This window comes from Arachis ipaensis, chromosome B1, assembly GCF_059453495.1.
Source record: "Arachis ipaensis isolate K30076 ecotype BB chromosome B1, ASM5945349v1, whole genome shotgun sequence".
NCBI classification, from domain to species: Eukaryota; Viridiplantae; Streptophyta; class Magnoliopsida; order Fabales; family Fabaceae; genus Arachis; species Arachis ipaensis.
In genome coordinates this window covers 54179680-54192083 of record NC_142436.1, presented here as the reverse complement: position 1 = coordinate 54192083, position 12404 = coordinate 54179680, and the positions used below count along the sequence as shown (strand labels likewise).

The following is a 12404-nucleotide window of genomic DNA, read 5'->3' as shown; positions in this document are numbered from 1 at the left end:
ATAACCCTCACCAAAATAACTTCAACCCTCATTACCAATCCTCACAACCATCCCAAATTCCTCAAAAACCTTCCCCTGTTGAAATTGTCCTAGAAAAACTCTCCCAGTACACCTCCATTTTGTTCAAACCACTCAAAATTTCATGCATAAAACTAAAGCCTCCATCTAAAATTTAGAAGTTCAAGTTGGTCAACTGGCCAAGTAAATCGCTGAGAGGCCCACAAATGGCTTTCCCAAACATAGTTTCAAATCCAAGAAAAGAGTGCAAAACTATTACTTTGAGAAGTAGAAAGATGGTGGATAATAAAGTAACAAGTAATAACAAGCAGTCTGAGGAAGACAAGTCATGTGAAGAAGAAAAGGAGGTGACCACCCATCAAGAGGTATATGTCCCTGCACCCCAGCTTCAATTTTCTCAAGAAAAATTAATAGGAAAGGCAGAGGTGTCAAAATACAAACTAAGAATCCCATACTCTCAAAGGCTCTAGGAGGAGAACAAGAAAAAGCAATACTCCAAATTCTTGGGAGATATTTAAGTCACTACACATTAACATTCCATTCATAGAAGTGCACAAATCAATGTGGTAGGCAACATCCTGGAGCGTAATGCTGGCCTCACCCCATGAAAGATAGAACGTGTAGGTCTCGGGCCTCCACTGCTTGACAAATTCAGAGATCAATTAATTGTCAAACATAAAATTTCTCAACTCTACTGTATATCCAAATCTAGCCTCCTTATATAGGGAAATAGGATAGCCGGCGACGGGAGACCCAATGTCACACGGCATGGCAACAGTAACCGTAGTTTCTGCAATTTTCAACACATTTACTAGCGCATATTAATTACATCTAAACCATTAATTGTTGCTAAACATTACTAAAACTTATAATCCACCTATATAGCATTTATATTAAATGTAACAGATACTTATTTATTGGACTAACAGGTTAAATGGGAGTTACTTATTTTATTTATTTAACTTAACTCACAATTAGGTACCTATTTTATTTATTTAACTTAAGTAATTACAATCAATTATACAAAATATACAACGATTCTAGGTATGCCAAAGAAACCAATGTAGATCTTCTAACTTTGTCAACTCACTATACCTACTTTATTAACTAAGTTACTAAAGACTAAACTTCTAAACTTATTATTCACTAATAATAAAAAAAACGTTAAACCACTAACCTCAAAGTCTAAAGTTTCAGCTACGTGCCAAGTAGCATTCACTCTGTGGATATCTCCTTCGTAGACATATTGTCGGGTGGCCATATTTTCTGAAGGAACTCGAATTCACGCGTCTAGAAGGTCACTAAAGTGGAAAAAATGGTTGTAATGCACGTAATTTCCGAATGTTGTGACTTATATACGCATGCGATCATATTTCGGATGTTGAGCCCCCATCTATGACAATTACTCTTATCTCGGGTGTTGAGACCCCATCACCTTTTGAGCACATCTCGAATACTTAGTATCCGAATAAGTGCTTATACATATCCTGGGTGCATCTAAGATGTGACTCACCGTCACCCTATCACAGCACGGTATCACAACATCCGAGATGCGTCTCAGAATGTATTTTCGTAATTACCTCACCATTTATTCATTTTTGTAATTATCTCACCATTTATTTATTTTCGTAATTATTATCTTTATTTAATTTAAATAAAAAATTTCCTTACTTTGACAAATTCATTGTTACAGAAAAAGAAAAAGAAGATTATTAATTTTATTTTTCTGATCCGTAAGTAGTACACAAGTTTCAAATATGAACCTGAAATTCCAAATTGCAGCCCTTGCCGGAAAGGGCGGCTAACTGTGATCCACGTTGCCTGTTCTCCCCAACCATGTAAAATCACTATCAACAAGCTCAAACTATTGCAAGATAATTGCTCTTTTTATTTCCAAACTGCAGGTGATTAATCCATTAACCATTACATTCTTTTATTATTATTTATGGCCCAGTTTAATCAACAAAAATAAAATAAAATAAAATAAATGAATAATATAAATAGAAGCAAATTATTATCAGAAAGGGAAAAAAAAGTGTAGCATTTGGGTGAGGTTCTCACTCGTTGCTCCTTACTGAAAACTTGAGGCCAGGGTGCTTCTCACTGTGCTGTGTGTTATCTTAAACACAGAAGAAGAGGTTGAGGAGAGGAGGAAGAAGAGCAATTATGGCAGCGGAGTCGGTGAGGATGGCAACTTCGTCTCTCTGCAATCTGAATGGGTCGCAGAGGAGACCGGCCATGTTAAGTCCGGTTCGGTACATGGGTGCTCGACCAAAACCCTATAACGCTTCAGCTACTTCATCTTCTCTCTCTCACTTCTTTGGGAGTTCCAGAATCAGAATAAGTTCTTCAAAGCTCTACCATTTGCACCACAAGACTCCAAGAAACTTGTCAGTTTTGGCTATGTCCGCTGATGGTATTACCTCTCTCTTCTTCCTCCTTCCCTGTTTTCTGAATTTCGTAAATTCTTTGAGAATTGACGTTACTGGAGTGAATGATAAGAGATTCTTTGTCATTCTATTTCAGTTCACATAATCTCTTTTTCTCTCCTTTCATATCGCATATGAATAGCGTTAGTCTCTTTATTACATATCATGAATTTGGCTCTTGAAATGAAAAAAAATAAAAGAGGAAACTTTCTTCGAACATACCCCTTGTTGAACAAATTGTGTGATGTGGTGTGGTTTGGTTTGGTTTAGTTCAATTTTTTGTAATCATTTTGAAAATTTGTCTACATACTTGAAATGGGTTGCCATAGTTTGGTTGGGACTGGCAGGATAGTGTTTGAAGTTGTATTAGGAGGAAAGAACATTTCATTATTCACACTTAGCATTCGAATTGGACATGGTTGGTTCTTATGATTGTTCTAATGATATGGCTAAAAATATGGTTGTTGGTTTTAATGTTTCCTATTATGCTACCTTATCCTATGAGACTATCAAGTGCTTTGCTTTCGCACATTTTTATATGATCCGTTTTTCTCTTTTCAGAGACAAAGCGTGCTGTTCCGTTAAGGGATTATCGCAATATTGGTATCATGGCTCACATTGATGCTGGCAAGACAACCACGACTGAACGAATTCTCTACTACACTGGGAGAAACTACAAGATTGGAGAGGTGCACGAGGGAACAGCTACAATGGACTGGATGGAACAGGAACAAGAAAGAGGGATTACTATTACTTCTGCTGCAACCACCACATTCTGGAATAAGCATCGGATCAACATTATTGACACTCCTGGTCATGTTGACTTCACCTTAGAAGTGGAGCGTGCCCTTAGGGTGTTGGATGGAGCTATATGCTTGTTTGACAGTGTTGCTGGTGTGGAACCACAATCAGAAACGGTGTGGAGGCAGGCTGATAAATATGGGGTCCCACGAATTTGTTTTGTAAATAAGATGGATCGTCTTGGAGCCAATTTCTTCCGAACAAGAGACATGATTGTAACAAACTTAGGTGCCAAACCACTTGTAATTCAGTTGCCAATTGGCTCAGAAGATAGCTTTAAGGGAGTTGTTGATCTGGTAAGGATGAAAGCTATAGTTTGGTCCGGAGAAGAGTTGGGTGCCAAGTTTGACTATGTAGATATTCCAGAAGATCTTCAAGAGTTGGCTCAGGATTACCGATCCCAGATGATAGAAACCATAGTTGAGCTGGATGATCAGGCTATGGAGAATTACCTGGAAGGAGTTGAACCAGATGAAGAAACTATAAAAAAACTAATCAGGAAGGGAACCATTGCAGCAAGTTTTGTGCCGGTGATGTGTGGCTCAGCTTTCAAAAACAAAGGGGTCCAACCTTTACTTGATGCTGTGGTGGATTATCTACCTTCACCAATTGATTTGCCACCAATGAAGGGCAGTGATCCTGAAAACCCTGAAGTGACAATAGATAGGAAAGCAGATGACGATGAACCATTTTCTGGACTAGCTTTTAAGATCATGAGTGATCCATTTGTAGGATCCCTCACGTTCGTCAGGGTGTATTCTGGAAAGCTTTCTGCGGGCTCTTATGTACTCAATGCAAACAAGGGGAAAAAAGAGAGAATTGGCAGGCTTCTAGAAATGCATGCAAACAGCAGAGAGGATGTTAAAGTAGCTTTGACAGGTGATATTATTGCTCTTGCAGGTTTAAAAGATACTATTACAGGTGAAACGTTGTCTGACCCGGAGAATCCGGTTGTGCTTGAGCGGATGGACTTCCCCGACCCTGTTATAAAGGTTGCAATTGAACCCAAAACTAAAGCCGATGTTGACAGGATGGCTGCTGGTTTAATCAAACTTGCACAGGAAGACCCTTCTTTCCACTTCTCTAGGGACGAAGAGATTAACCAGACAGTAATTGAAGGAATGGGAGAATTACATCTCGAAATCATTGTTGATCGACTCAAAAGAGAATTTAAGGTTATATTTCTATTCCATATTTTATATTTTATAATTAATGGGCATGATTGTATTGTTATTTTATCTATATTACTTGAGAATAAAGAGAACTAAAGAGAGAAATTCCATGAAAAATTATGTCTCTGACACAGGACTTCTGGGTTAACAATAATCTGTGTCTGATCTAATTGAGCATTGCTATTTTTCCCTTGGCATTATTGCCTTTTTCTTCTCTTCCTTTCTCCTTTGTGCAGCAGGCATATGTTAAGTTTGAACAATTCTCTACTAATAGAAATTGTATATAATACTATTAATTTTTTGCCACCTCCATTTTAACTGTATATCTTCTCCATCCAACAGTAAAAGATATGCATTTCGTGAAACTTACCCCACTTTCTTTGTTAAATGCAGGTTGAAGCCAATGTTGGTGCTCCCCAAGTGAACTACAGGGAAAGCATTTCCAAACTCTCGGAAGTAAAGTATGTACACAAGAAACAGTCAGGTGGACAGGGTCAGTTTGCAGATATCACAGTTCGGTTTGAACCCATGGACCCAGGGAGTGGATATGAATTCAAGAGTGAAATAAAGGGAGGTGCTGTACCGAAAGAGTACATTCCAGGGGTCATCAAAGGATTGGAAGAGTGCATGAGCAATGGTGTTCTTGCTGGCTTCCCTGTTGTTGATGTACGTGCAGTGCTTGTGGATGGTTCTTACCACGATGTAGATTCAAGTGTGCTGGCATTCCAGCTTGCAGCAAGAGGAGCCTTCCGGGAAGGAATGAGGAAAGCCGGGCCAAGGATGCTTGAACCTATAATGAAAGTAGAAGTTGTTACTCCTGAAGAACATTTGGGTGATGTAATTGGTGATCTCAACTCAAGAAGAGGTCAGATCAACAGCTTTGGTGACAAACCAGGTGGCCTTAAGGTGTGTCAAACTTTAGTCTTCACATATCATGTTATTCTGTTTCATTTTACAAGAAAAATGATTCCTTTATTGGCAGTGGATTAATGCATTTATTTGGTCCTTGGGTGGTGGCAACTGCAGGTTGTGGATGCCCTGGTTCCTCTTGCTGAGATGTTTCAATACGTGAGCACACTCAGAGGAATGACAAAGGGACGTGCTTCCTACACAATGCAATTAGCCATGTTCGACGTGGTGCCACAGCACATTCAGAACCAACTTGCCACAAAGGAGCAAGAAGTTGCCGCTTAGTGCATCTTTCCCTTGTTCACAAGGACATTTTTCTGTTAATGTAATTTATGTTCATTGTCCACACTAGTTGGGGTTTACTTATCTTTTTAATTTTTCTTCTCTTAATTGTAATTTTTTCTTTGTCCAATACAAGATTAGCCAGAAAATTTTCAGAAAGAAAGATAACAACACTGTTGTTCTTAGGTTGTAGAGAGCGAACTGTATTTGTTACTGGGAGAGTATGATGATGTTTGAAAGCAATTTTTGGGGGCGTGATAATCGTGATTCGTGACAGAACTCGAGAATTCAGGACGTGAAATTATTACATATCCTTTATTTTTTTCTAATGCTATATTTTTTGAGTAAATATGGCAAACCATTCACCATGATCTCTTGAAACTCCAGTGAACCTTAGCTTGCACCTATCATTCGGTATTGGTTGGACGAGTGCATTTTTAAAGGGAGTATAGCGATTTGTTATCAATCAGACAATTATCATTTACTGAGATTTGTTGTTTTGTTTTCACCCATATAAAGTGTTAATGAGGACGGATAAGTGAAAAGCTCATAATCAGATTTTATCTGGCGATGACAAAGTTGGATTATCATAGCAGGTTCAGGGCTCGTTGGATGACAGGACGAACAAAACTTCTGGCAAGCTTAATAGGTTCACACCTTTAGGTTCAGCGTTGTCATAATTGGCTCGGAAAATAATCTAATACACCAATTTAGCACTTGCTTTGAACCAATTCAACAACTTTTATCTGATTCTGAGTAGATTTACCAACGGATTCAGGAAAGTTGTAAACCACTTCAAGGCGATAAACCAAAAACTTCTAAACAAACCATGTCAAGAAAACCATGCTCACTTCAGTTTGGTTCTCATTGCAAACCAAACTACGCTTGTCCACATCTATAATGAACTTGTTATAAATCAATACATTTTCACCCAACTAATGTGAAGAAACCGAACAAGTAAGGAATAAGAAGGATTTGTGGCTGGGATGAATTCACTGAAAACAAACCATACAATTGTTGAGAGTAGTAACTCAAAATTTTGCACAAGTAAATTGTCCGTTGATAGTTATTTTGGTCTTTCCACCAAAATCCAATCTATATAAATACTAGAGTTGCCCTGGAAAATACAATTGTCAATTGTTTCTCTGCGTACATTCCATTCCTACCTTTAATCAAATTCACCTCATCTGGACAATTCCAGCACTGATCAGCTTTTGGATCTTGTTCATCACCATAGGGTTCTTCGTATGTTCCTGTGCAGCTTTAGGATTTTCCTGGAAATCAACCAAAACCTACATACATTCCAACACAGAAACATTACATTGGCACGGCTGATTCATATGAAACAAGACAATATACATAATAAGCGCAATAACCAGGGAAGCGTACCTGTCTCATCACAGGGTCTTGAAGGATGTTCTGAATCTCAGGGTCCTGCATTGCCTTGGCCTGTAAAAGCAGAATTAAAAATGCATTAGAGTAAGTTATATCTACTGGTATTCCAGAATGAATGGTATATTGTAAAACTATAAAATTTAAGGGCTTTTTTGGTTTTAGAAGAAAATTTTTTGTTTTCATTTTCAATGTTTTCTGTTTTTACTATTAAAGAGAAAAAAATGAAAACAATACAATCCTGTTCGCTGCTATTATTTCTGGATTTCACTTTTTGTTTCACAAAATACTAAAGAGAAAGTACTGGAAATGAAAACAAAAGATGAAAACACAAAATCAAATAGGTCCTAAGTTTCCAATAAATTAAACAGTAAAAATTAAAAAACCCCATTTTAGTATCTTTAACTGCTATTAGAGCACCAAGCAGCAGAAGCAAAGAAAAAAAAAGAATGACTCAAATGATTTATGTAATGTAAGAACTCTCAATGGATGATAGTACATAGGAAGTAGTCAGCTAACCTGTCTTTCCTTCAACTCCTCAGGACTTAAATCTCCACGACTAGCCTTATTAATTTGTTCTACACATCTGAAATGTACATTAGATGATTAGGCATTCACATCTTATTCATTTCCATCTAAAGTAGAAATATTCAACTTATGTAATAGATGTATCATACCTTCTAACACCATCAAGCAACTCCTGGTTGTTAGGGTCATGTTTCAATCCCTCCTTATATGTTTCCAATGCTTTTTCATATTCCTTCATGAAAAATTGTACTGCACCTTTCCTGTTATAACCCTTCGAGAATGTTGGATCAAGCTCAATGCACTTCTCCGCATCCTTCAAACCTTCAGGCATTGCGCCCAGTTTTGTGTAGCATGCAGCTCTGTTACTGTAAGACTGAGTGAAATGGAGCATTCCAACAGATTAGGATTTGTGTTCACTTCTAAATAAATGGGTTATCAATTTTATTCAAAGAGTATCATACTATTTACCTTAGGATCTTTAGGATTCCTTTTTATGGCCTCCGTATAATGCTTCACAGCCTCGGGATACTTTTGCTGCTTGAAGAATTCATTACCTGCATGCCAGTGTTTCCAGTAAATGAGTGGCTAATTAATATTTTGACCAAGTAATAAGAAGAATCAATAAAATCACCAGGATACATAATTATGGATTATCTTCCTTAGGGCAAACATATTTGTAAGACATGGAGAACTCAAGATAGCAAACTGTAAGAGATAATACCTTTTTCCCTCTCCTCATCGGCCAATTTCGGATCAAAATATTCTTGTTGTTCTAGTTCTTTCTTAGCTTTTTCAGCATCATTCAGTTTCTTCAGGGTGTCAGGGTTGCGGTGCTCTGTAAGTGCTTTTTGGAAAGTCTCAATGGCAGGTTCAAAATCCTTTGAGCATTTTGCTATTTTAGCCAATGCAGTTCCTTTCCTTGTCAAAGCTCTTGCTATCATCTTAAAGTCTGATCTTAGCTCCCTTCCTCTTTCCACAGCTTTGTCACAATCTTTAATACATTCTTCATACTGAGTTTTAAAAAAAATTAAAAAAATGAAAAAGCATAACAATAAAAGTACTTCTCTATTATGACAGGTTGGGTATGAGGAACAAACAATGCCATTATGTCCTACAGTAAACAAAACTGCAATTCTGCAAATCCCAATTATTACCCTTCCTTATTAACAGAGATCTATTAATATATCTGTAGGCTGGATACATCAAGCCTATTTCCTTTTCTATCACCAAACCTTTAATAGACAGTCCAACAATATGGAGGTGTTTTATTATTTCACAGCCAAAGTATCTTGTACATAATTAAGCATGGGTATAACACTATATAGCACCAAATCCCCCATGCCTTTGGTATGAGGATTGAAAATTATCATAAAAAGGGTGCTTATTGATAATTTGTAAAAGGGTAGTAAAGCCTTGAATCCAGCATGCTGAACTCTACATTGTTTTAGGCTCAAACATGCTGTAATTAGGTGTGATTGTGATCTCCATGTAATAGTTTACACTCTACATTCAACACATCTTATACTTTCTAAAGCTTCTAGTGAATAATATTCAACTACACAGCACTAACATAAACAGCAATACATAAAGCATCAACTACTAAGTGTTGTAACTTGTAACCATCGAAAGCAAAGCTATTCACAATTGAAATTGCCCATCAAGTTAGGAACAAGGATTAAAATGAGAATCAGCTCAATTAATCCATAAGAAGCCACATGCAAGTAACATACGCTATGCATTTTCCACATTCCTACACTCTTCCCATGAATGGGCAGTGAAAGTTCATATTCAAGTATTCAACTAAAATGGCACTAAGTCTAAAACACAAGAAACTATACAATTGATGCCCATCAAGTTAGGAATCCCCAAATTAAGAACTCAACTCAATTAATCCATAAGCCAAAAGTCCAATGCAAATAAGATACCTTTGCCATCTCCAAGTAAACCGCCGCTCGGTTTGTGAGGTATGAGATATCCTCATCATCCAACTCCATAGCCTTCGAGTAATGTTCAATCGCGATCTCAAATTGCTTCTTCTTGTAAGCAGCATTACCAGCTTCCTTCTCCTTCTGAGCGAAACTCTTCCTCTCCTTCTTCTCTTTCTCCTCCTCCGTAAAATCTGCCACCTCCGGCTCTGCCGATTTCGAAGTCTCTTCTGCAGCAGTAGCAGCTCGCTTCCTCTCCTGCGCCTGGGCCTGCGGCGGCTGAGACGAAGCTGAAGGAGTCGCCTCCGCTTCCGCCATATTTTCGTCACCATCATCCCGCGTCTGGATCTTCACATTGAGCAAAACACCAATGGCTTGCATTACCCTCGGATCTTTCAGATAAAGATTCAAATTGTTCGGGTCCTTCTGAATATCCTGCATCATCTTCACGAAATCCGGTTGCTGAAGGTAAGCCCGGGTTCCTGGGTCTGCGGTAAGCCGAGCCCACATTTCCGGCCCAGAGAACGCCTCCCCGAACGGATTGGCTGTCGGAGGACGGGCCCTCGCCGCCGCCGCCTGGGCATCGGCGAGGCCAGATTTCAAAGCGTCATTGTTGGGATCGATTTCGAGGCCTTTTCTGTAAGCCGAAACGGCGTCGTGGTGGTGGCCGAGGCCAAGGTGGGCGGCCCCGAGGCGGCTGTAGCCCTTGGGCCAGTCTGGCTTGAGGTCGACGGTTTTCTGGGCGTCAGACAAGGCATTGGAGTAGTCATGGAGGGAGGCGTAGGCGGCGGATCGGTTGGAGTAGAGGACGTGGTTGTCTGGGGCGAGGGCAATGGCGTCGGAGAAGTGGCGGACGGCGGCGGAGTAGTCGCCGGAAGAAAAGGCGGCGTTTCCTTTAGCCTTGGCTTCGTTGGCCATAGAAGATTCTCGGGAATTTGGTTAATGGAAAGTGGTTGAGTTGAATCGATTGAGAAGAAGAAGAAGAAGAAGAAGAAGAAGAATGCGGAAAGAGTAGAAAAAGCAGGGGACTGTGAAGTGGGGTTTTTTTCTAGAAGGTTCTGCTGGGATTCAGCGGAGTCAGCTACTTTGCCAACTTTGGCAAAACAGAACTACTTAATCTTTCTTGCTCACAAATTTTTTTTTTACGATAACTAATTAGGGAATACGGGAGGAAGACAATTAGTAGAAAAATATTGGGGTTTTTTTTTTTTTTTTGGGAAGAAAACGTAAATTTTATGAAAAATATTTAAAATTAAATAACAAATATCTAAAACCTAAAAAATATATATAATTAAATAAAAATATAAATATAAAAAAATAATTGTAAAAGGAATGTCTAAAATCTAAAAAAAAAAACATTTGAAACATAATAAAAAAATATCTAAAATCTAACAAAAAAAATATCCAAAATCATTTTTAAAAATTCAAAATCTAACAAAATGATACGTTCAAAAATATTGAAAGAAAAATCGAAAACTAAAAAAAGAAACATTTAAAACTATTAAAAAATCCAAAACTTAAAAAAAAGAAAAAGAAACATCTAAAAACATAAAAAAAACACATCTGAAACTTAGGAGAAAGAAACATTTAAAACTAGTTAAAAGAATCATCTAAAACCTAAACGACAACGACGACGAAGAAGAAAAACGCCATGTATAGCGATTGGTGTGCAATTCATGGGCGGCACTGCGGCGAGCACGGCGCACAACGGAGTGGCAGACGAGTGATGTTTTCAATGGAGGTTGCTGCGTTCGCAATGGATGTTGCTGCGTTCGCAATGGATGTTGCTGCGTTCACGACAGGAGTTCGTACGGTGGAGGGAGGGCGTTGCGTGCGTGCGGCAACGCACGTTCCCGAAGGAGATTTGCATGTGGCGGTAGCTAGTCAGTGGCACTAAGGGAAAGTGGAAGGCTGGGCGTCACTCACGATGAATATCTTAGATTTTTTGTGTAATTACCCTCCTCAGTGGTCTTCTCTGGACTTTGCTTTGTTGATTGCTCCACCTAAAATTTGAATGATTTCTCCATCTAAGATTATATGTCTTTGAGAATGGGTCATTTTGTTGTGGTTTAGATTAGTTGTTTATGAAATTCACTTGCTTCACTGAAGGTTGCTCAAGGTTGAATGTGTAACAGTTTTCACCATAACTTGCTCCTCTATGCATGTCATAGGATGAACTTAAGGTATTTACTATAGAAACTTGCATGCCTCCTACTTGCTTAGTGAGTGCCATGAGTTATTGAGACATAATCTTATTTTGTGCAATAAGAGTATCCAAGGTATCCAACTCTATAACTCATCATTGTTTAGACTTATCAAAATGATATATAGAGTATAGACAACTTAAATGTTGATAAGTCTAGACAACTTTACAATATCTAATGTTTATACTTGGACTTTGCGATGTTCCATAGAAATACCATCATCAATGGCAGTGAGAGTGGCTGCACTTGGAGAAAAAGTGCTTCTAACAACAGCGTCGCTGACAGGATTAGTTTTTCCAATTTTTGAAGCTGCAAAACACATAACAGAACCATTAACTACACAGAATTTTTATACATTTTAATATTAAACAAGAACTCATAACAGACAGTAAAAATTGAGCAAAAAAAAATTATCAACAAGAACTAAGAATTCAGAATTTCAACAAAAAAATAGACAGTAAAAATTGAACAAAAAATATCAAAAAGGACTAAGAATTTAGAATTTAAACAGACCAAAAAAATTGAAAAAAAAATTATCCACAAGAATAAAAATTAAACAAAAATTGAACAGAGAATAAAACAATTAACAGATAACATAAACAAAAAATTAACGCTTACTTGACTGGAGAAGACGACTACCATAGACGGAGGTGACGGTGTTGTTGACGTAGATGATGCCATAGACGTTGACGCACACCGAATGAAGCACGCTGCTGGAGAGGACAACGCTAACGAAGACGAAGA

The 12404-nt window shown here is 38.1% G+C and overlaps 2 protein-coding genes across 2 annotated transcripts; one reads left to right on the top strand and one right to left on the bottom strand.

Annotated features, from left to right (window-relative positions):
- Window positions 1-1783: 1783 nt before the first annotated feature.
- On the top strand, window positions 1784-5960 carry SCO1 (Translation elongation factor EFG/EF2 protein). Its single transcript, XM_016333426.3, has 4 exons — window positions 1784-2434; window positions 3009-4423; window positions 4814-5326; window positions 5447-5960. The coding sequence occupies exons 1-4, from the start codon at window positions 2185-2187 to the stop codon at window positions 5612-5614; spliced, it is 2346 nt and encodes a 781-aa protein (XP_016188912.1). The 5' UTR covers window positions 1784-2184; the 3' UTR covers window positions 5615-5960.
- A 625-nt stretch (window positions 5961-6585) lies between these two features.
- LOC107630334 (hsp70-Hsp90 organizing protein 1) lies at window positions 6586-10613 on the bottom strand. Its single transcript, XM_016333438.3, has 7 exons — window positions 9457-10613; window positions 8253-8541; window positions 8000-8085; window positions 7681-7904; window positions 7523-7589; window positions 7001-7060; window positions 6586-6903 (listed from the first exon to the last, which is right to left on the bottom strand). Exons 1-7 carry the CDS (start codon window positions 10372-10374, stop codon window positions 6790-6792), a joined length of 1758 nt encoding a protein of 585 aa, XP_016188924.1. The 5' UTR covers window positions 10375-10613; the 3' UTR covers window positions 6586-6789.
- Window positions 10614-12404: the final 1791 nt, after the last annotated feature.

Excerpts from the sequence above, each read along its gene's own strand:
- LOC107630334 (XM_016333438.3), bottom strand. The coding sequence starts at position 10,374 with ATGGCCAACGAAGCCAAGGCTAAAGGAAACGCCGCCTTTTCTTCCGGC. Across the intron at positions 8,086-8,252 it reads CGATGAGGAGAGGGAAAAAG|GTAATGAATTCTTCAAGCAG; the intron begins GTATTATCTCTT and ends ACTGGCATGCAG. Across the intron at positions 6,904-7,000 it reads AAGACCCTGTGATGAGACAG|GTTTTGGTTGATTTCCAGGA; the intron begins GTACGCTTCCCT and ends GAATGTATGTAG.
- SCO1 (XM_016333426.3), top strand. The coding sequence starts at position 2,185 with ATGGCAGCGGAGTCGGTGAGGATGGCAACTTCGTCTCTCTGCAATCTG. Across the intron at positions 2,435-3,008 it reads TTTGGCTATGTCCGCTGATG|AGACAAAGCGTGCTGTTCCG; the intron begins GTATTACCTCTC and ends TTCTCTTTTCAG. Across the intron at positions 5,327-5,446 it reads ACAAACCAGGTGGCCTTAAG|GTTGTGGATGCCCTGGTTCC; the intron begins GTGTGTCAAACT and ends TGGCAACTGCAG.